Source organism: Tachypleus tridentatus, chromosome 6 (genome assembly GCF_004210375.1).
Source record: "Tachypleus tridentatus isolate NWPU-2018 chromosome 6, ASM421037v1, whole genome shotgun sequence".
Classification (NCBI taxonomy): Eukaryota; Metazoa; Arthropoda; class Merostomata; order Xiphosura; family Limulidae; genus Tachypleus; species Tachypleus tridentatus.
This window is the reverse complement of record NC_134830.1, coordinates 134,211,104-134,235,658: the sequence shown is the minus strand read 5'-3', so window position 1 is coordinate 134,235,658 and position 24,555 is coordinate 134,211,104. Positions and strand designations below refer to the sequence as shown.

The 24,555-nt window shown below is 34.5% G+C and overlaps 2 protein-coding genes across 2 annotated transcripts in view; both read right to left on the bottom strand.

The window, feature by feature from the left end:
- Positions 1 to 24,555, bottom strand: part of LOC143253719 (homeobox protein cut-like) — a 101,969-nt gene that overhangs the window by 64,583 nt on the left and 12,831 nt on the right. The window contains exon 2 of the mRNA XM_076508007.1: positions 5,383 to 5,633. The gene's annotated coding sequence lies outside the window, so the exon portion shown is untranslated. The remainder of the gene's footprint in view (positions 1 to 5,382; positions 5,634 to 24,555) is intronic.
- Positions 20,724 to 24,555, bottom strand: part of LOC143253721 (uncharacterized) — a 67,448-nt gene continuing 63,616 nt past the window's right edge. The window contains exon 3 of the mRNA XM_076508024.1: positions 20,724 to 21,128. Coding sequence (XP_076364139.1) covers positions 21,040 to 21,128 — 89 coding nt within the window. The 3' untranslated portion in view covers positions 20,724 to 21,039. The remainder of the gene's footprint in view (positions 21,129 to 24,555) is intronic.

Below are 24,555 nucleotides of genomic sequence, written 5' to 3'. Positions count from 1 at the left end.
AAATCTCTTTCATGGCATCATTTTTCACAAGATCCTATCCACCTTCATCACCGAGTTAGGGCTACGGTTTTACCCCTGTGTGTAAACGTGTGTTTGTCAGCAAGATTTCTCGAAAATGGCTGAAAGAATTCGGATTAAAATTTGATACAGATTTGTGCTGTGACCCAACTTAGAAGTGATTAGATTTTGGAGGGTGAAAGTCAAAGATCAAGGTCACGATAATCCAAAAATTCCCTATCTATTAATATGGGAATCAATTTTGTCACACTATTTTTGCTCTATACCTCAGTCATATATCGATTAAACTCGGTGAACAGATGTAGAATATTATTACTTCTCATTTTTCACTCAAGCGTGGTCTGTGTATGTTGATAACTACAGATATAGGAAGATATTTTCGTATTTTATAACAGCCGAATATAATCAATGCTGGGTGGTGGAAGTATGTTCGTTACTGAGTACCCACCACTCTAGTTATTTAGTAAATTTTCTTTCCTTATAATCAACGATATAATGCATTTCGCACCACTTAATGTGATAATGTCTTATTTGTTGTTTTTGAAATTGTACCAAGTTACGCGAGGGCTATCTGCGCTGGCTAAAGTTAAAGACTAGAGGGAAAGCAGCTAGTCATCACCACCCACCGCCAGCTCTTGGGCTACTCTTTTACCAACGAATAGTGTGATTGATCGTCACATTATAACGTCCCTACAGCTGAAAGGGCGAGCGTGTTTGATGCGACGGGGATTCGAACACGCGAACCTCAGATTACGAGTCGAGCATCTCAACCACATGGCCATGCCGGGCCATAATCGTCTCTTACTGTTTATATTGTTTATTTTTCTTACATTGACCAATGTAATATATTTCACATGTTCGTATTTTACTGTTTATATTGTTTACTTTCCTTACATTAACCGATATCATACATTTCACACCATTTTGCATGACCGTGTTTTACTGTTTATATTGTAGGCTTTCCTTATATCATCCGATGTCGTACACTTCTAACATTCATTTACGTAATGAATCGAATCAGTATCTCTACTCTTGCACTGGTAGTAATAAAATATTTATCATTGAGCAATATTATTATTAATATTTCTTATATGGCACGTTTGTCTCTATAGATTCTGATGCTATGACAGATTAACATGCACTATGTAACATAGTATTTAAACAAATAATGTTTACCTTTGGAAATATTTGTTCACTCTGCCAAGTCGACAAAAAACATGAAATTGTATAACCAGTAATTATTCCAAACATGACCTAAAAATCTATCTTTAATTAACAGTCTTTAATTATATTCAATATACACCTCACACGTTGCTGCCGTGACAGCCTCTAGTAAACAATTTCAAATTTTATTACGTAGCAGTATTTATTCTAAACACCTTTAGAAACGAACAGGTCTAGTCGGTGTACTATATAATTGATATAGTTTACGATGCGACAGTATAACATACATTACTTGGTTAACGCTATAAATCTTTATAAACTGTGGGCTTTCAGTGATTTACTGCATATATTTATTATGTTTATACGTAACTAATGTTTAGTTGGGCAGAAATCCAGTTTTTAATGAGTGAAAGTTAACGTGATTTGATAGACTGGAGTTTATGATTCCAGTTTTTATGATATCCAGTAGTCTAATACTTTACTAACAAGGCAGTAATATCCCAATACATTAACTGGTTACACAGGAGAAACTTTTTAACTGATAGGAAGACTGTATTCTGACGTTTTACTAACAGTGTACAAACAAAAGTAACTGTGTAACAAATTCAACAAAAAGGTTTTGTTTTTTTTTTTAATTTCGCGCAAAGCTACTCGAGGGCTGTCTGCGCTAGCCGTCCCTAATTTAGTAGTGTAAGACTAGAGGGAAGGCAGCTAGTCATCACCACCCACCTCCATTCTTGGGCTACTCTTTTACCAACGAATAGTGGGATTGATCGTCACATTATAACACCCTCACGGCTGAAAGGGCGAGCATGTTTTGTTGGACAGGGATTCGAAACCGCGGCCCTCAGATTATGACTCGAACGCCTTAACCCACCTGGCCATGCCGGGCCTCAACAGAAGAAAATATGAAAACAGCATTTCTGAAAAGTACGTGTTGTAGATACTTCTACTGACAGTGTACAAACTCAAATAATTTGTTTGTATTGTTTGTACGGAAAGATACCTTAAAGCAGGAACACATACGCTTTGTGATAATTAGTATTATTTTACAAAATAAGAGGACAATATTATTAGTGTGTGCACTGAGGAAAACATCGAAAGGAAATTCCCTAGACCTTTTTTTATTTACCAATTTCCACATTTTAACGGTAGAATATTGTTTGGAATCTCAGTGATAAAATGCGACTCTCGCAGAATGTTCCTAACATGATGCAAAATGTTACGATTTTTAATTAAATTTCTCCAAACACTTCCATCAAAATAAATAACTTTATAGAAGTTCCTGAAAATGCTCTTCCAGAATTTTCTTTTTCTTTTGGTACAGAATCAACCTTTTAAGATTGAACGACATAATATATCTCGCGAATCAAAAAATCACGAAACCATATACTGCTGGATACCATATATTCCCGACATCAACAGAAAAATAACCAACATTTGGCAAAAACTAGTAACAAAATATGACATTCCAGTTAATACCAAATTTATTCAAAAACCAGGCACAAAACTGAGGTCTATACGATGTAAAAACTACACTGACAAATATCACACCAACATTATTTATAAAATACAATGTGATAACTGCCACGACTTCTATATTGGAGAAACAAGTAGAAAAATGGAAACCAGATTTAAAGAACATAAAAAGTCACCTTCACACGTTTTCAAACACTGCAAGTCAAATAAACACAACATAACCATAGAAAACACTCAAATACTTTATAAAGAAACAAACATAAACAAACGCAAAATTAAAGAAGCCTTACTTATACAACAACTCAAGCCCAAAATAAACCAATACAAAGGAACACCTTTATACCTATATTAAAAATATATATTCAAACATCTAAGCACGCCCTCTATATTCCGACACTCAGTTACACAACCCCTTTCAAACATGTGGTCAGCTTCCGGTCAGTTATCCTTTCTTTCTTTGTGAACCCGACGATGACCGAAGAAGGTCGAAACATTGTTCACTCCTCTACGTAAAAAAGTTTCTCAACCCAAACGAGCCGTTTTCATATATATATAACACCTGATGTTCTCTACCCTGAAACTGGTCACAAAGTAATACTCGTAATTAACACTAGAGAGAACTGATCAAATTACGACACAAAATCGCAAAAAAAAAAAGAAAATTAATATCGCTTACATGCTTTCTGTCAATTACGAATTAAAAATACGAATCGTATAAAGAGCTAGTACGGACGAAAAATTGTGTGCCACAACGATATGGCTTTTTTTTTTTCTACCTTTGGTAGGTTTTTTTTTCTAACCCGTCATCAAAGTCGTGAAAATGTTAAATATGCTTTAACGGCATTATTTTCCTTACTCTAAATATAGCTGGCTATTTATGGCTCTCTTCTTGCAGTTCTTGAATCGTATTGGCATAGAGTGAAACCTAGTGAAATATAGTTCAATTATGTTTTTTTTAAAAGCTTGGAGTATCTTTTTAGAGGTTGTATTGGGTAAAATATTGTTTACTGTGTCTAGCAGAGGGATTAAATGATCTAAGAAACGTTCCTGTTCTATTACAAAATTTCTTTAAAAACAACTACATACAATTTTAGAACTTAAGATCAATGAATAAATAAAAATGAATAACATGGTGTTGGCAGATAGGAAAACAATTAATTCAGGACCCAGAAAGCATCCCGTAAAAACAACCGATAAGAGAAAGGAAAAAAAATAAAATATAGGCTTAAGATTCAAAATCGTCTGAGACAACCATCGAAGAAATTAAAAGATTCGGTTTGAAAAACTGTAAACCTAAATATTATATTATTTTTGAACTATTTAATGAAATTAAAATCTAACAAGTGAAATCTAGAAAAAGCTAAATGATATAAAACTTATAGAATAAGCTAACGAACTCAAACTAATAAGTAAAGGGATGACTTTTCTTTTATAAGTAACAATACTGAAAATGAAACTAGTACTTATATTTATGTAATTTTTTAAAATAAACATTACATTTACGTGATTCGTTAAACTGAGTTCAGCGAGAGATTTTAACGGGCACAGTGAAAATTAATATATAGATTAGATAATGGTAACGCTCTCTACACAATAATTACTACACAGAATATTAAAGCCCATTACGTCGTTATTTCAAATATCAAAGTTCGCCCCAGCTACAACAAATTTTAATTTTTTAACAACACATGAATGTAACCCTAATCTTGTAGTCAAAACAGGTTAAACATCATCAGTTTTGGAATTATTAATAAACGTTCCTTGGTCACATCACTATCGTATTTATTATCCAATTCTTTTCTTTAAACATGCAGAAAAGCGTTTCTCAGGATTCGTATAGTTTTGTAACAAATTTTCTTAAGGAATCGTAAATAATGCAGTTTCAGAGCAAATTTTATCAATTACAAAATTTACTACAATTCTGATTGATAAAATGTGTGTAAGAAAAGATCTTTTGTTAGAAGTGGTTACATTTATCCTATTTTCTTTTTTTCTGTCACGAAAGAGTTCAGTCAAATCGAACCACCTGGTGATTAACACTTCAAATATGTCAATGGCATCTACAATGTTCTAAACTATTATGTATTGCTCTAAGTATAAAGCAGGGTTGATGAAGAATTACGAATGCATAACAGAGACGAATGTTTTAAAAAAAAAAAGACTCCCTTACTTTGTCTATGCCACGGAAGCCAGTGTCTCACAACCACAGAACTGCTGTTCGAATTAATTAACAAACGCCAAGTGTCACACTTGGAAGTCCTTTACGTCTTAATTTTCAATTATTTATCTATAAATATCTCCCTAATCTGTACCAGTAACCAATCCACATTCTGGTGATAACCCATCGTGAGGATGGACAGGGGCCAAAACACGATGGGGGAATCTGTTTAACAACCTCGGAATTTCGAAAGCTTTTTAACGCTCAACTAGCAATTAGAACACTTATAAACTGCAATTTCAGATGACCAGTACAACCTAAACATAGAAAACAAATCCCACTATGCGTGCAGCAAGTAGAAAGATTAGCTGAACTCTTCAGCTAGTGGCATTTCTTTTTGACACCATTGTTCTTTCGCAGCGCACTCTACAAAATTATGTTGATGTACAGCGCCCCCACCTCACAAAATCAGAATTTAATCTACAACCACAAAACAGATTCCAAGGAGTTGCAAATTCCCAACAATGAACATTCAATGAAATATTTTTTTTATATATACTTACCTTGTTGGTGCGTTCCACATCACTCAGAATGTATTCCATTTGATCAGATCTGCACAGGAAGAAACAATTAAACAGCTTGATAAGGTAACCTTCAATGGCCTCAAATCCGTTTATCTCACCAACGTTACTAAGACCAATTAAACTGTACGCCTAACAGAGCATGAGAAAGGTCGATGACTGCTTTCGTGGCAGAGATGAATTTCCTATTGCTTTCAATTACCTGATTAAGAATTTAGATGACTCAGATGCTTCTAGAAGAAAAATAAAACAAAAACAAAGTTATTAAAGATAATTATTTCCTGCGTGGAAGAAATGTGTACGTGTCTCAAAATATCCATAAAACTACCAGAGTTCAAAGAAATGATTTTTGGACAACATACTGTCTCACTTTTAAAAACCTTCTAGATACAGATTAGGACCAGATTATGAAATTACAATTCCCATGTAATTTATCAGTTGTAAAGACGAACTAATAAAAAAACAACAAAAACCTTGTAACTGCCGCAATTAAAATGGAAATTTAAGGCTTTCCAAATAACATTTTTTTCAAAATTTCAATCGCTGTCACTAAGTATTTCATCTTTCAAACACAATCTATGTTTAAATACAATACACTTAAATAAATAGTTCATTCGTTGTGCATGAACCTCGATTTGTTGTACAATATATAGTGTATAATTAAAACCCAGTTGAAAGTAATAAAACGCTAACAGTGATCCTAGAAATAACCCTTTCATTATTTTTTAAAATTAGGTCGTCACTTCAAAATGGTCATGGAACCCAAGAAAGTTTAGGTGACCTTGTCATTTTGCGTGTCTTGACCATAATCTACTAAAGATTTAAAAAAAAAACACAAGAAGTTGCTTGCACATGAATAATAGTGGGCAGAAATTAAGCTGAAAATACTTCAAACACAGTTCTAGTAAAAAACAAAGTTATTCCAAAAGCATACCAACATTATACAGTTTACAAACTATGTGGATGTCATTAACTAGTATAACTGTTTTTAAATAAAAGTTTTTGTAGCCTAAATGAATTCAATTTCAAACATATTTTTATATCATTAAAAGTACACCAAGAACATTGTTTTTCACAAACATCATTTTCTGGCTTTAATCAGAGACTGAAAAAGTTCCACGTTTTATTCAGTTATTAGTTTTATGCCGAAAGTCGCTAATATCACCTTAATAATTAAAACCTATGACTTCTGACCAAACTACCATATATTTAGAGAATATGTGGTCTTAAACGTCCCATGAGTGACACTAACACCGTAAACCTGCGAATTGATATGGGAGAAGAAATCTGATTAGTACATCCGCTAGATGTCACCACTGCTTCAGCATCCCATGGTCACTTTTTTTTTTTAATTTCGCACAAAGCTACACGAGGCCTATCTGCACTAGCCATCCATAATTTAGCAGTGTAAGACTAGAGGGAAGGCAGCTGGTCATCACCACCCACCGCCAACGCTTGGGCTACTTTTTTACCAACGAATAGTGGGATTTACCGTCACATTATAACGCCTCCATGGCTGAAAGAGCAAGAATATTTGGTGCGACGGAAATTCGAACCCGCGACCCTCGGATTACGAGTCGAACGCCTTGACCCACCTGATCATGTCGGGTCCCCATGGTTACTCTTGGGAATCCTATAAACCTACAAACTGATATGATGGAGAAAACTGACTAGTATACCCACTAGGGGGTACCACATCTGTAGGTAATGTAGAAAGGATAAAAAAATCAACAATTGTTAATTTTTAATTTCTCACTATCGTGGCTAACTGCTGTGCTCAAAATAAAAACGAACTATACTTTACAGGGAAAAGCTGTTATCTTTTCCATCATGACGTTTTTTAAAAACTATAAAATTGTGTTTTGATGGCAATCAAGTTTTTATTGTTGAAAATACACAACGAGTTCGAATATTCTCCGTATATCTGGTAGTCGTTTTGAGAAAACATTTGATTTCCATTTTGTTACATTTTGACTTTACTACAATCAGAGTAAATTCAAACTTGTATATTAATAAACTGTTGGCAATGTTTGGAAACAGAACAAACTGATTGTATATACGTTAAATATTTCTTTTGCACCCTTTAGACGAAATGCCATAACATTATTCGCATATCTAAATTAATTTAGGTTACCATATAGTGAAATAAAAGTGATTTAAAACCACATAGATATTATATACATTTCACCATTATAAAAGGCCTAATGATATTTCTTTGGTTTGCTGATTAAGCTGTGCTGATGAGTCTTGAATACGCAAAACTGCAACAAACGGCAGAGGCTACAAACGTTAGGCCTCTACGTCACAGATTAGATTTTAATTTCATCTTTATACCTGCTGTATAATATCAAATAATGAGTTAGGTGCAATGTTATTATTCACACACCTAAATTAATTTAAGTTACTATATGGTTAAGTAACATGGACTCAAAACTCCACAGATAGGATAAATTTGAATTTTCTCGGTATCAAAACGCCCAAGGTTTCTCAAGGACCTCAGAGTTTTTGAAATCCAAAGAGTTGAACATATCAGATAAGCGAGCTGTTTGAAAGAAATGTCCACAAATATATTTTGTTTGGCCAGTTTGGACGTCTTTGTACCTCTGCTATTTCCATTTATAAACAGAATCAAACTGGATGTTTTTAGTACCTCTGCTGTTCCCATTTATAAACATGACGAGCCTGGATGTTTTTGTACTTCTACTGTTCCTATTTATAAACATGACCAACCTTTTTTTAGTACCTCTGCTGTTCCTATCTATAAACATGACCAACCTGATGTTTTTAGTACCTCTGCTATTCGTATCTATAAGCATGACCAACCTGATGTTTTTGTACCTCTACTGTTCCCATTTATAAATAGGGAAAGTTTGGATGTTTTTATACCTCTACTGTTCCCATTTATAAACAGTGCCAGATTAGATGTCTTTGTATCTCTGCTATTCCCATTTATAAACAGAATCAAACTGGATGTTTAAGTACCTCTGCTGTTCCCATTTATAAACATGACGAACCTGGATGTTTTTGTACTTCTACTGTTCCCATTTATAAACAGGACCAGTTTGGATGTTTTTGTACCTCTACTGTTCCCATTTATAAACAGTGCCAGTTTGGATGTCTTTGTACCTCTGCTGTTCCCATTTATAAACAAAATCAAACTGGACGTTTTTAGTACCTCTGCTGTTCCCATTTATAAACATGACCAACCTGCAAAATTTTTGTACCTCTACTGTTCCTATACATAAACGTGCCCAACCTGATGTTTTTAGTACCACTACTGTTCCTATCTATAAACAGAATCAAACTGGATGTTTTTAATGTTAGTATTACACATATTTTTAAGCAAAAAGAATTTATAATTTGTTAGTAAATCTGTGTATCATGTTTATAAATGTTTTTTTTCTATTTATAAAGTGCTCAACTAAAATCACGGTTGGTCAAGTAAACGGTGTCATGTCGAATGTCTTCTCAGCACCAATGTTGACCATGTTAAAAACACGTTTTGTTCTTTTCACAAAAGTGATTTTTACTTCTCTATTCCTGCGATGACAAGACAGCATCGAATTGAATAAGTTTTTAAATTATATTATTAGTACAGGTAAAGGAAGTCTCCATTCTCTTATTTTTATGTAAACGATTTGTTAAAATACATTAAGATTGGATATTCCTAGAAGTTTAGTCGTTCATGCACAGCTGTAGAAACAATGTTTTTATTCTCCCAGTGGCTTGTTAAAATTATAATTAAGTTGGATAATATATTTCTACTTCTTTCATAATATTTAATTGCAGAAGCAGCTTAATATAAGCTATTTGTTAACCAGAAAAGTATCTCGCTTAACCTTGCTTAAAACCGGGATTCGATTCCTCGTGGTGGACACGGTAGAGAGACTAAACAAACAAAAAATATTTAGACGTCATCAATTACAATTAAAATAATTTGACAAAAATGTTTCAAAAATAAATCGGTTACATTGTTATTGTTCAGAATTAAAGCGACAATAAACATTATGATAATATGAACTTTTCTATTATTGTTTAGGCGACGTAAAACCCTACAATAGTGAGATTTACATGGGAGTATTATTGTAATAATGGGAGTTACACTAAAGTATTATTGTAATAATGATAGTATTATCGTAATAGTGGCATTTATATGATAGTGTTACTGTAATAACGACATTTATGGGATAGTGTTACTGTGATAACGACATTCATAGAATAGTGTTATTGTAATAACGACATTTATATAATAGTGTTACTGTAATAGTGACATTTATATTATAGTGTTACCGTAATAGCTACATTTATGGGATAGTGTTATTGTAATAACGACATTTATATGATAGTGTTACTGTGATAACGATATTTATAGAATAGTGTTATTGTAATAACGACATTTATATAATAGTGTTACTATAATAATGACATTTATATGATAGTGTTGTTGCATCACTATTACTTAAACCCGTTGCTACTATTACAGTAGAATAATTGTTTTTATTGAACTTGTATGTACTTTCTGCATGACGTTGTAAATGTATTTCTCCACCTGTTACAGCGGGTTTAGACTTCTATAAATTAGTCCTTGTTCTTCTTCGAGGCAAACGTCTGTGTGTCACCTTTAACCACCGTTTACTTCACCAGTTTCTTGTGAAATCAAAACTTTTACGGTAACCTCACGCTTATTTCTGTTCTTTCCATATGAATTGCGTTTAAAGATTTCAAGGAATGCCACCCATTAATAGACATAGCAATATCGATAATGTTCTGAATGTCAAAAGGTTTCAATTCCTTTCCTGGTACCAAACGACACCTTGCGACAAAACAAAGAAACAAACTTAAAATAGATCAACTTCTTAACGTGCCCATAACCCACAAGCACTGGAAACAGAAGAGTATAAGCATACGACAGCTATCAGCAGTCAACTAGTTTTTACTTGAAATAATTAGTTTAACTATTTTTAAAAGTAAATTCAACTGAAATTAAGTAAAGAAGTGAGGAAGCCTAAATTGTTGTCTAATACGCATTTAAGAAGATGAAAACTACGGTACTTACTTGATACTATACATTATATCGTATTTTTGTAAGGGACCACCTCAGAACGAGTTCTAAGGCTAGAATAAATGACATACAAGGTAACATATATCATATAAACACACGAACAGAAACATCAAAGCTGTTGTTTAGAATTTCGCGGAAAGCTACATGCAACAAATAGTGGGATTGACGGTAACATTATAACTTTCCCACGGCTGAAAGGGAGAGCATCTTTGGTATGACGGGGATTCGAAACCACGACCCTCAGATTACGAATCGAGAGCTCTAACCACCTGGCTGCAAGGCCTAACATTAAAGTATACAGTAAAATGTAGCAAATGTATTCTACTTTCATGAAAGGAGCTCACGAAATTGACTACAGTTATTCCCAGTTAATTATAAAAGACAGGCCCTGGCATGGCCTGCTGGTTAGGGCGTTCGATTACAATCTGTGGATCGCGGGTTCTATCACCAAACATTCTCATCCTTTCTGCTGCGGGGCGTTATTATATCATGGTCAATCCATTATTTGTTTGTAAACAATAGTTCAAGAATTGGCCGTGAATGGAGTTGGCTTTGCGTGGAATTCTTGAAATCAACAACTATACAGGAGAACGCCTGATTAGACAAGTTTCATTTAAATACTTAAAACCTCTTTTGTTGATTTACCATAAGCCGACCCTCCTCTAAATAGGACCAAAAAGTTTGATCGATTAATACAGTACCACGGGAAAAACTCTTTTTAGTTATTCGTTGTTGAATGTAAAGCCGACAAGGGAAAGCTAAAAAAAAAAACACAGACCAAACAACAGGGCGTAATTACATACAGAAACACGAAGACGAAATGTGTTTAGAAGTTTTTTATACATGTACTATAACACGCAAAAATACCCGTTTCTTTGTGTACAATACGTTTGCTTCACTAAAATACTTTACAAGTTTTCTTATTACTATTAGCAGAAAATATTTTGGATAATTTTGGCGATTATAAATACCACTATCATCATACGCTCTAAATCTGGTACGACTGTTTTGCATTGTAAGGATTGCCCTAAGAAAGTATACAGGAAAAACAACGTGTCATTAGAATATCAGACCCATGGATATGTTATTAAAACTGCGACTCTGTTCTGTGCTGACACCTATCTCACGAGTTCACGTTCGTTGTTAGAATAGTGATTTTCACTTTTTTTATTTTATTTTAGAGAACACCCACCCTTGTATTCAAACATTATTCATGGATAAATAGGTCAAGCTACGTCTAAGGGGCGGAACTAGGTGTGAAAGGTTTCTCTTGTTACGTTTTACATAAAGTTTTATTGCACAGATACATCTACGGTTTTTATTTTGATCTGGCATTAACCACGTCAGTATATAGGTCTCATTTTAGTTGTTCTATCAATACCTTCTTTAAGCAGCTCCTGAGAAGTGACCTACTAATGGTCACAAGCTCTCAATACATTAGTTATTTAAGCAGCTCCTAAGAAGTGATTTAATCATGTTCACAAATTATCAACACCTTAGTTTTTAAGCAGTTCCTGAGGAGGTACTTAGTCATGGTTACAAGTTATAAGCACTTTAGCTCTTTAAGCAGTTCCTGAGAAGGGACCTATTAATGGTCACAAGCTCTCAATACCTCAGTTACTTAAGCAGCTTCCAAGAAGTGACCTAATCATGGCCACAAGTTATCAACACATCAGTTCTTTAAGTAGTTCCTTGGATGTGATCTAATCATAATCACAAGTTATAAACACCTTAGTTCTTTAAGTAGTTTCTGAGAAGGGGCCTAGTCATAATCACAAGTTATCAACACCCTAGTTCTTTAAGCACTTCCTGAGAAGTGATTTAATCATAATTTCTCCAAGCCTGTTCCCTTGGCTGTGATTTCGCTAGATAGTAGATAGGGACAGTGGTAATCTTGCCAAACTATTCATGCGCGTCACTAGTTAGATAACGAGGCATTTGGCTATCCTAAAAGAGTCACAGTTACTTCTGCCGTTATCAACACCTTAGTTCTTTAAGTAGCTCCTAAGAAATGATCTAATCATGGTCACAAGTTATCAACACCTTAGTTCTTTAAACAGTTTCTGAGAAGTGACCTAATCATGATCACAAGTTATCAACACCTTAGTTCTTTAAACAGTTCCTGAGAAGTGACCTAATCATGATCACAAGTTATCAACACCTTAGCTCTTTAAGCAGTTCCTGAGAAATGATCTAATCATGGTTATAAGCAAGCAACACCTGTAAGCACTTCTGGTAAGTTTGGTTTTGAAATCCCTACCAACGACATTGACCCCATTAAGAAAAATATTTAACAACTTGGTTTTGAATTCACCATCAACCAGATTACATTCGTCGTTTAATGAAATATATTAACAGATAACGAAATGGTGCTGGTTTCTGACAGTTGCTTCTTTCAGAATTGCGTACACATTACAAGTTTGAAGCGTTGTTGGACAGAAATCGACTGTCGTCATGTAGTACAAGTAAGTCTTCTCACTGTAAATGCGAGTGGAAGTCAGGAACTGGAAGTTACATTTACCAATATCGGGGGCGGACTAAAACCTATTAATGTTTATTGCAATCTAAAATATTCGGGGTGTATCATGTATAACAGATATCAATGTAAATCACATACCTCAAATTTACCCAATACAAATCCATATTGAACTTGTATCCCCTATACTTAAACAGGTGCTTACGGATCTAAGGTTTTAATAACAGTTAACAAAAATACTGAATTATGAGGTCATATAAACGAGTCTGTACTTTTAATTTGAGGTTCAGTCTTTGGCTGGGTGTGCTCAGACTGTGAATCAAATGGTTTATGGTTAGCGGTCATTTGTCGCAAAAACGTGCTTCATATTTTGGTACCATTCGTGGGCTACACGAATGGCCTTTTGGTTGAAGAAGAGTAGTCCAAGAGTGGACAAAGGGCGCTGTTGACTAACTGCCTTTTTTTTCTATCAGTTTAGAACTAAATACAGCTCTTAACGTAACTTTTCGTGAAATTCCTGAAATAAACAAGACCGTTTGGTGTTTTACAATCGTATTTTACACCAATGGCACTATTTTACACTTTAGGGCTAAGACTATAAAATTACAAGATACAAACATGTCACTAGTTGAACTTGTTTCTGAGCGTATCAGTACAAGCTAAATTCCAGAGACAGTTTGTTCTAATCACAGAAGCCAAATTATATTCACATCTTTTGAAACTATTAATTTTGTTTTAACCTAGATATAGTTCTAAGAGAGACTCGCCCTCTAGTGAGAATATAGTATTGCATAAGCACTGAATTAATTTCACACGTAAACGACATCTCTGCCTAATACGAAACAGCGTATATTGAGAAGCTGATGGAATAATTTTGTAGTTGAGTTGTTAATCGGCTCTTAATAGATTACGTTTGTAATTACATAGGACAAAGATTACCATACAAATAACATATGAATTGATGGCACACACAATTTGATATGCAAATGTGTATATTTAAATTTCAAACTTTGGAAGGACACGTGCTAAAACATCTGTATCTTATGAAAGTGATTTAGCATTTATTTCGTTATTACAGACATTAGTTTTTAATACTTTCTAGCTTAATTAATTTTGAATACTTTGTCTTACGTAAACAATCGCAAAAGAACTTTAATCACATCTGTTGATTCTCGTTGCGTTGCCCGTTGATACCAGAAGAACGTGTTTAGATTGTTATTGTTTGTGAAATACAAAAGCGAAGCTGGGAACTAGGATAGAACCTGCTTCAAACTCTTGGTATCTATTAGCATTCGGTTTTGGAAAAATTACACCATTTAATTAAGCATGGTAAAAAGTAAAGTGTTTCAAAACCACAACAAAAGTATTTAAGTACCGGCGGTACAAACAATCACGACCCATTAAAATAATGGTAATTAAGTACCCGTAATACAAATAATCACAATCGCAACCATATAAAACAAGGGCAGTTGAGTACCGGTGACAAAAGCATTCACAAATATATAAAACATGAGGAAATTCATCATTGGCGACAAAAACAATCACAGTCCTCTAAAACAAGAGTAATTATTACTGGTGGCACAAACAATCACAGTCCTCTAAAACTGGGGTAATTATTACTAGCGGCACGAACAATCACAATCCTCTAAAACTGGGATAATTATTACTGGTGACAAAAACAATCACAATCCTCTAAAACTTGGCTAATTAAGTACCAGTGTCACAAACAATCACCATAGTGGCTTTTGTTACAAAAGCGCCCCCTTTCCCAAACAACTTAAAGGCCGTTCGTGTTTGAAGTTACATAAATGGACAATTTCTATATAGATCCATTACATATAAATACGCGTTGTCCGACATTACCCTCTTTAAAATAAAATAGATGGTGAACATTCCTTGATTTTTGTTTTATCCTCTTGGATATGCGACAGATGATGAACATTCCTTGATTTTTGTTTTTACCCTCTTGGACAAAAGATAGATGGTGAACATCGCCTGATTTTTGTTGCCAGATTACGTGCTTTCCTTGATTATAATCCTGATCTATCATACACACATGTATTACTGTCAACGGCAAGATTTTTCCACAGAAGACCCCCTTCAATGGTTCAGCGGCAAGTCTGTGGAGTTAAAATGCTACACACCGGGTTTTGATACACGTGGTGGGTACAGCAGAAATAAATTATGGTGTGTAGCTTTACACTTAACAACATCAAACAAACAGTTGTCATCAACAAGAAACTGTGTAGAGGCCAACTTGTACTGCTTTTATCGCTTTGCTTTAGGATGTTGAGAATTAACATTCTTTTGAGATCAACAATCGTGTTCTCTAGCATCTTTACACAAAGCTCGATTGAAATAAGCTTTATCAACAGAATACTAAGCAAAAAGACTAGACGGATTAAATTAATTACATACACAATTATTATATTACACGTTTGCTAACAGATGGCGATACTTGCGACTCACCACTTTCAAGTTGTTCAAATTCTGCTTCTTCTGATTTCTCGGAAAAACTGTGATGAAAGCGTGTTAGTAGTTTTCTTCATTATTTCGATAGTACCTTCTTTCTTCTTCTGTTCTCGTCTTCAGGACCAAAACAAAATCGGTAAGTATATCTGATGTTATCCCATCAATGTAAAGAAAATAATTTTTGTATCTGAAAATAATAATGATGCTGCCACCATGTTTGTTTTTTTTTTTTTTAAATTTCGCACAAAGCTACTCGAGGGCTATCTGTGCTAGTCGTCCCTAATTTAGCAGTGTAAGATTAGAGGGAAGGCACCTAGTCATCACCACCCACCGCCAACTCTTGGGCTACTATTTTACTAACGAATAGTGGGATTGACCGTCACATTATAACGCCCCCACAGCTGAAAGGGCGAGCATGTTTGGTGCGACGGGGATGCGAACCCGCGAACCTCAGATTACGAGTCGCGCGCTTTAACACGCTTGGTCATGCCAGGTCTTCTGCCACCATTGCTTCTATTCACGTAGTCAGCAGTTGATATTTAAATATATATATAAAAGATTATGCGTGTATAAATATATATTTTCCTAATCGTTTACACATAAGAAACGTAAAACGGTGATCGAATATTTTTTTTCCTGAACAAAACTAAAACAATTTTATTGATTTCTAAACACAACGCCTCTTAATATTTTCTTCCTCAGAAAAATAAAAATCACAAACTGTAAACGACCTAGTCAGTATCTCTAAACCAATTGGTTTTCTATTTCGCGCAAAGCTACTCGAGGACTATCTGTGCTAGCCGTCCCTAATTTAGCAGCGTAAGACTAGAGGGAAGGCAACTAGGCTTGGGCTACTCTATTACCAACGAATAGTGGGATTAATCATCGCATTATAACACCCCCGCGGCTAAAAGGACGATCATCTTTAGTGCGACGGGGATTCGAACCCGCGACCCTCGGATTATGTGTCGAACGCCTTAACCCATCTGGCCACGAAACAATAAGACTAACCGTAAAAAAAAAGTGGTAACTTAAGAATTGAAAACCGACAATGAATTTCTGTTTTTTCTTTATTTAGCAGCAACTTTAACAAAGGTTGATCCAAACAAGACGGAAATAAATTATTTCGTTAGGGTGTGTAAAATCGTCTCTTGAAAGTATATAAGTTTTAAAATAAACCTGCTATTACGATACGCCTTTGTATCGGGGAGAAAATATCAATTCGTGTACATTAAATACTCATGTTTTCGTGATGCGATAAACAATGCAGCTGTATTGTTCGTTTCAACTCTTGTATATGACATATTAAATGAAACAGAAATGATTTTTCATAACGTAGTTAATGTCAACCACCTACGGGTTATAGAAATGTAAAGGCCAACACGTGCGTTTGTATCTCTACTTCAGTGAGTAAAAATGCCATTACATGTACTATTATGCCCGGCATAGCCAAGTGGTTAAAGCACTCGACTCCTAATGCGAAGGTCGCAGGTTCAGATCCTCGTCAAACCAAACATACTTGCTCTTTCAGCCGAGGGAACATTATAAAGTTACAGTCAATCTCACTATTCGTTGGTAAAAGAGAAGTTTGAGAGTTGGCGGTGGGTGGTGATGACTAGTTGCCTTCCCTCTAGCCTTACACTGCTAAATTAGGGACGGCTAGTGCAGATAGCCCTCGTGTAGCTTTGCGCAAAATTGAAAAACAATAATAATCTGTGCTATTGTTCAAATCTAGAAAAAGACGTCAATTGAAACTTACAGATTTTTAAACAAGAAAAATCCAGCCTTCTAATTACAAGCTATCACTAATTTGAAAATACTAATTCATATCAGCTAGTCAAAGCATGCTGGTTTATATTCCGAGAAACTAGTAACATCGTGACAAGTCTCACCATGAAGTTACTACACGGGTAATAGAAATGAGTAAAACTCTTTATTTGGCAAATGAATATTAATCTTTCTTTATGTACAAGGAACAAAGCAACACTTGACAAACCCTGTATAGTAGTATCATCTGATTAAGTCTGTACGTTTTTACTGTTTATCGATTAATTTACATTGTCTCGTACTGCATATAATCATAGAGTCTATGGTGTTGGGAAATCCCTATTCTGGATAATCAAGTGCTGACGTCAGAAGTATAATTTGTAATACATTACATATGTCTATTACTAGGTGACAATTCTTAGGTGTCTTTTTTGATATTTTTATTTTACGAATTTGTGGTAATACTCGTGAATTAGTACCTGTGTGAAGACTGAAATATACAACTTTTATTAACGGTGGTTTATTATATTTGATCTTTCTTACCCTTATATACGTAGTATATGAACCATTCAAAGCAGGAATACTGGGGAAAATACTGATTTAAATGCAATTGCACTAAATAATATCACTATGAGCCACACAAGACGTCTGCTTGAGGTTCTTTACTGATCAGTCAAGATGGTTAATCTAAGTTTTTTGTTTGTCATCAACACACCTTCTGTGAGGTATTCCACTGGTACTCATAATCCTTTATATAATGTCATTAAGACCTCTACTGAGAAGCTCTCAGCTGTTCACTTTGTAGGTTCTCTATTGATAATTTAAAATCGTTAATATTAGGTTTTATATTGGCTATCAAGAAATCTTCTGTGAGCTGTTAAACTGGTTACTCAATATCCTTCATATGATATCATCAACACTTCTACTGCGAAGCGCTCAGCTAGTCACTCTGTGATGTTCTGTAGTGATCATTCAAGATCGTTGATATAAGGTTTTTATTGGTCATCAATACATTTTCTGTTAGGTGCTCAGCTGGTTACTCAACATCTTTTATATGATATAATTAACAATTCCTTTGCGAGTCGCTCAGCTGGTCACCTTATGAGATTCTCTTCTGATCGAGCGGTACATCTAAATTAACATATTTTACTGGTCATTTACAATTTTTACTTTACTCATTAAACAAGATCACGAAAGTTACAACTTCTAGAAGAATATTAGTTTGTCTAGAAAGCTTAATTCTGAAGGCTTCCAACCACTATTGTAAAAGTATATTAGTTTGTCTAGAAAGCTTAATTCTGAAGGCTTCTAACCACTATTGTAAAAGTATATTAGTTTGTCTAGAAAGCTTGATTCTGAAGGCTTCCTACCACTATTGTAAAAGTATATTAGTTTGTCTAGAAAGCTTAATTCTGAAGGCTTCCTACCACTATTGTAAAAGTATATTAGTTTGTCTAGAAAGCTTAATTCTGAAGGCTTCTAACCACTATTGTAAAAATATATTAGTTTGTCTAAAAGCTTAATTCTGAAGGCTTCTAACTACTATTGTAAAAACTGTTTGTCGTTACTCATCAAAATTATTGAAACATAATCTAATAACAGTTCTTGTAGCATATTTACTGACCATTTGCTATAATGACCACTACTTTCATGACAACAAGACAGATTATGTAAGTAGATAAAATGCTCTAAGTTTTTTTTTATATAAAGGATTCCAAGTCAGGCAAGGAAGCTGTTGTCCTCGATGAATCATTAACTGTATTGTTTAAAATTTCAGTATTAAGAATTCGGAAACAACTGTTAAAGTGTAGCCATCTGGTGTTGGCGAGGAAAACTGAATTCATCAGCTGACCCTGATGACGAGGTTAACTAAAATTTAAACGTTTAGATAATTTTCACCTTACCGTTAGTTGTGTGTATGATACGACCTTTATTTAAAAACAATCTTAAATCACGATCTTATAAAAGCGTGTAGGGTGAGGAACGTTCATTACTGAAACAAGACAAGTTGCGTTGCACTAAAAACTTCCGAGATGAATATGTTCCTTCTCAATCGACTTACTTTGAGCCACAGTATAAAAAACTATTCGAACATAAAACATGGAAGTAAAATAGCATCACTTCATAGTATATATGTATGCAAATACGGCATAATTATGAATGAAACAAAAACATAATCAAATACACGTGCCAATTCGTCTTGAATAGCATAAATGACTGCCAATAAAATGAATAATTGTCCCGACAAGAATAATTTAAATGCGCTGAGCTGAACAAATCAAGTACAACTTTTATAATAATGTATTAATTATTACTCATATGTTATCTTAATTAAATGACAATTTTGCCACATGATATTAGTTAGAATATTTAAATTATCAACTTTCATTCTAATTCTCTCTCATTGTATTGTATATTTATCGTTTATTGCAATGATTATTTTGTATTGTTTGCATAGTATACGGATTTAGAACTAGCCTAAGCATTCTGAACGAGGCGAACCTCTTGAGTTATTGTTAGGTTTATGGCCAAAAAATATCGTTTACAGCAAGGATATTTACGGTATTTACGGTTTTCTTTTGCGTAAAAACCAATTTTTTTTTTCTTTTTTAAGTTGTCACTTCAGCAGTATATTACTTATTGACTCAAACAGCGTGACTTATGCCTGACTAATAGTTCTTGTAGATTCCTCCAGACTGACAAACAACATCATTGATATATCGCTCCCACCCTTCTTCCCAAACATTTCCGGTCAAAGGAATAATAGTCGTTATGGATCATGCCGTTTGGTTTCAGTCAAAGCAAGTTTTCCTGGCCGGGGGGAGTGGACTTAAACAATTAGCACAATAACAATATCGTTAACTCAACATTTACGTCGAAATCAATCAGTCGGGTGTTTTAAATTCATGCTGAATAACATGAAGTGCAGAGAAACATGAAATGACACATGGTCGAGAAACATGCAACAGTTGAGCCGTTTCCACGTGACTTACCGTGCGTGAAAATAGGCGATCCCAAAGTGCGAGGAGTAGGTGATTGTGCGCTTCTTTGTCTTGAATTTAACGTCAACTTTACGTGATTTATCTTTGTTTGTCTGTACATAATAGGGTTTGAAAGCCAGTGTTTTTACATAATTAATTCTTTTCGGTGGTTACAGCCATCGTGTATTTCGAAAGACGATGTCTAGACAAGCTAATAAAACCGATGTTACAAAACTCTTATTTCTGTACCTTTAAAAGAACTTCACAATATAATTATATATTTATATTTCAATAAACGACAGATGATTGTTTTAAAAATGCCCACTCAGTGGTACAGTGGTATGTCTACGGACTTACAACACTAGAAATTTGCTTTCGATACCCACGGTGGGCAGACCACAGATAGCCCATTGTGTATCTTTCTGCTTAACTTCAAACAAATACTTTAAAAATACTTATATAAGTAGGTACGTGTTTTGCAAGGAAACATGGAACACTTAATAAAAGTGGTGTGTGTGTAAGTTTAACACACCAAATTAAAAAAAGAGAGGTTAGGGTCAGCTCGTTGTTCTTAGTAGAGGACTTTAATAGACACTTTATATGTTCTCACGTGAAGAAAAGCAAAAAATTGTAACACCAATAGTAGAATTTTTACCTATTACAACTTAATCATATCTCCATATCCTCGAGTTTAGTATAGCTTGCTGGTTAGGTCACTCTACCCGTAACCTACGAGTCATGGGTTCGAAACGACGTCGCCGAACAGGATCGCTCTTACAGCCATGCGGCATTATAGTGCTAAATTATGGACTGCTACATAGAAAGGAGATGGGATCGAGCCATCACGTATATCTTCCCTCGAACTGCCGGCCAATCAGCATCTACGGTGTACCAAAGGTGGAAAGACGTTCGCGGGATCTTCTCCTTTCCACCACCACCCCCCACAAGAAAATTGAAAAAGACGGAAATTCTATAAGAAAAGTCACATTAAATGACGTTTATCAAATTATCCAAGACTTGTAAGAGGTACTACTTTCAAATCTTACATAAAAATGTGTTCAGAAATACTGGTACCTAAGGTACCAACCACTGTACTAGGGTTAATCGCACTCTTGCTGGAAAGATATATAGATATGTATGCAGACTAGGCATATCTTGATGTCTGTGGTTTTTATTTCGTGGAACTTTGCTAAGTATAGAAATTTTATTCCACGATGAAAGGAAGATGGTAAACATCACCCAGCGTCAACTTTTGGGCTACTCTAACTGAATAGTGGGATTGACCATACCATTATAATGCCCCCACGGCTAAAAGGGCAAGCGTGTTCGGTGATTGGATCCGCAAATTGTGTGTCAAGCCATGCCAGGTCCAATAGATATGGATAATAGAGTAGAAAGTTAAACAAAATGGACAGAGAAAGGATTGGGCACATAAACACAGACAAATAGTTATAATGATAAAGAGACTGGAACATAGACAGATGGACAGAGACATTCGTTATAATGTATTTTTGCATCCAATAAATTCATCCCTTGTAATTTTTCGAGCAGTTATTGGCTGCTCTTTTCATTCGTCGAATATTAAAGTCAAACCTAAGTGGAAGTACTGACGTAATACCAACAGAAATGTCACAAGGTAAACGGGGAGCAGGCGTAATGACACGAACACGCACGACATTTCACGTGCGCTTCTAATGACATAGATTGTGTTCCACCATACTCGAAGCACGTATTATGCTGTTCGAAAGAACGAGCGTTATTTAAAAATTTCACTGGTGTCTCGTGAATTTTCCCGTAAGGCTGGCCACACCTGAATTTCAACTGTTGAACCAAAGATTTCACGAGTGACTAGGTTAACTCCACATAAATATGTTAAAGAAGAAAGTTTGGTTTGGTTCAGGTTAAGCACAATACTTACTACACATTGAGCTCTCTATGCTCTTCTCATCATAGGTAGAGAAACCCGGTTTCTAACGTTGTAAGTCCCCAGACATGTCGCTGTGCCATTGGAGGGGAGGAATAACATTCTATTTTAGAACATGAAATACAGACATCAGCTAAACATATACAGCTAATTTAACTTGTACCTCTTACAAAAAAAGACAATGGGGGATGCACTTCGTTTCAATATGTAAATATATTAAATTATAAATCAAATAGACGAAAAACCAAAACAGGGTACTAAGATAACTACGAAAATATTTTTAATATGGGTATTAATAAAAAATTTTTTTTCCTATTGGTATCGATATCTTTATTGAAATTACCAATATAGATATCAGCATAAACATTGTTCACGGATACGTGAACATATGAACAGACATAGTAGCATGTATATCTTTACTGAAAACATTGATGATATTGAATATATATAATGCTAGTTGAAAGATATCTTTACAGCAGGTAATACCGCTGTTTGTAGAGAAACTTGAATCTGCGGTCTGATACATGTACACTTTAATTTTATCCGTCTACTACTACGTATACCATTGGAATATTCACTGGTCGATTTGTTTCTGTTCATTTATAATAAAAAATAAGTTCTTTATATTGAACCGACAGAGAGGTCAACGAAAGTATATATAAAAGAACAACACAGAACACCGGTCACCGCTAAACACATATCTTAAGGTATGACAAACTATCGCAAACATTTGGGTATGAGAGATAAATATACGTTAGAATTTTAATTTTTATATTAAACTACAGACACGGTGTAACTTAATGTCCTTTTTATACACACTTCGAAGGACAGTTCGACATGCGAAGAAACTAATACTAAAATTTATTGTCCATTGAGTTTGTGTTAAATAGACATTTTTTCTCTCTCTTTCGTCTTCTTTTGGTTCCTATAAGACAATGAAATAGTAGGTGACGTTTTCAGGATATCGTAATGAAATGATCAAAAAACAATAAACAAATACACGTTTGTCATTGGATAAAGTTTGTCATTGGGCAGTTAGAGATCTTAAACTTTGAGATAAGACACGTTTTTCAGAAAGTTCGTGGAGGACAAAATTTATCCAATAAACGAAGTTCTTATAAGTTCAGTAATAAGTATTCACGTCACTAAGCTATGGGCTAGGCATGGCCAGGTGGTTAAGGCACTGGATTCGAAATCTGATGGTCGCGGGTTCGAATCCCTGTCGCACCAAACATGTTCATCCTTTCAAACGTGGAAGAGTTATAATGTTACGGTCAAGCCCATTATTCGTTGATAAAAGAGTAGCCCAAGAGTTGGCGGTGGGTGGTGATGACTAGCTGCTTCCCTCTAGTCTTACACTGCTAAATTAGGGACGGCTAGCGCAGATAACCCTCGAGTAGCTTTGCGCGAAATTAAACAAACAAACACTAAACCAGGCTAACAATACTGAACTAAATATAGTGTTGGTAGCTCATAACTACAGGAAGTGGATAAAAAAAAGTGTACCCCCTTTGGAAAAATGTTAATTTGTTTTAACAGAAAACTGTAAAGTCGTTAAAAGATATGTTATGGAATGGCCACGTCGATTATTCTATATCAATCCAATTGAAATTTTTTTAAGTACTCAAAGAAGAAGAATGACAGTCAGGAATATCTGTACAAACTCATTGAACGCATGTCATGTTGATACAGTACTGAAACCTAAGGGAATGCTGACTGAATATTAACTTGTGAAAGTGGTTTATGTTACTTAGTTTAATTTTTTACCTTCGATTATTGCATAGAAACTTGTTTGATCATTTTGTAGAATAACTGTAATAAGAAGATCTAGGATCTACAGCTCGTGCATAATACCTTTTATGATAAAATGTAACTCAAATCATGAAAAGTTCAGGCATTTACGAAGCCAGTGTTAAAACAGGATTTGAACAGATCTCGTCGAGTATGTTCTGCAAATAAATTGTTTTACATAAAAAATATAACAAATTAACTATATTTTCAACGGGAAATCACTCTTTTGTCCACTTCTGTACGGTACTAACCCATCATAATAATAGTAAAATAACTAAAGTTCCTTTAGTTTATAACTATGGTACCAACCAAACTGATAATACTGAAATATCTATAATTCCTTTAGTTTATAACTATGGTACTAACCAAACTGATAATACTGAAATATCTATAATTCCTTTAGTTTATAACTATGGTACTAACCAAACTGATAATACTGAAATATCTATAATTCCTTTAGTTTATAACTATGGTACCAACCAAACTGATAATACTGAAATATCTATAATTCCTTTAGTTTGTAACTATGGTAATAATCAACCTGATAATACTGAAATATCTATAATTCCTTTAGTTTATAACTATGGTACTAACCAAACTGATAATACTGAAATATCTATAATTCCTTTAGTTTATAACTATGGTACTAACCAAACTGATAATACTGAAATATCTATAATTC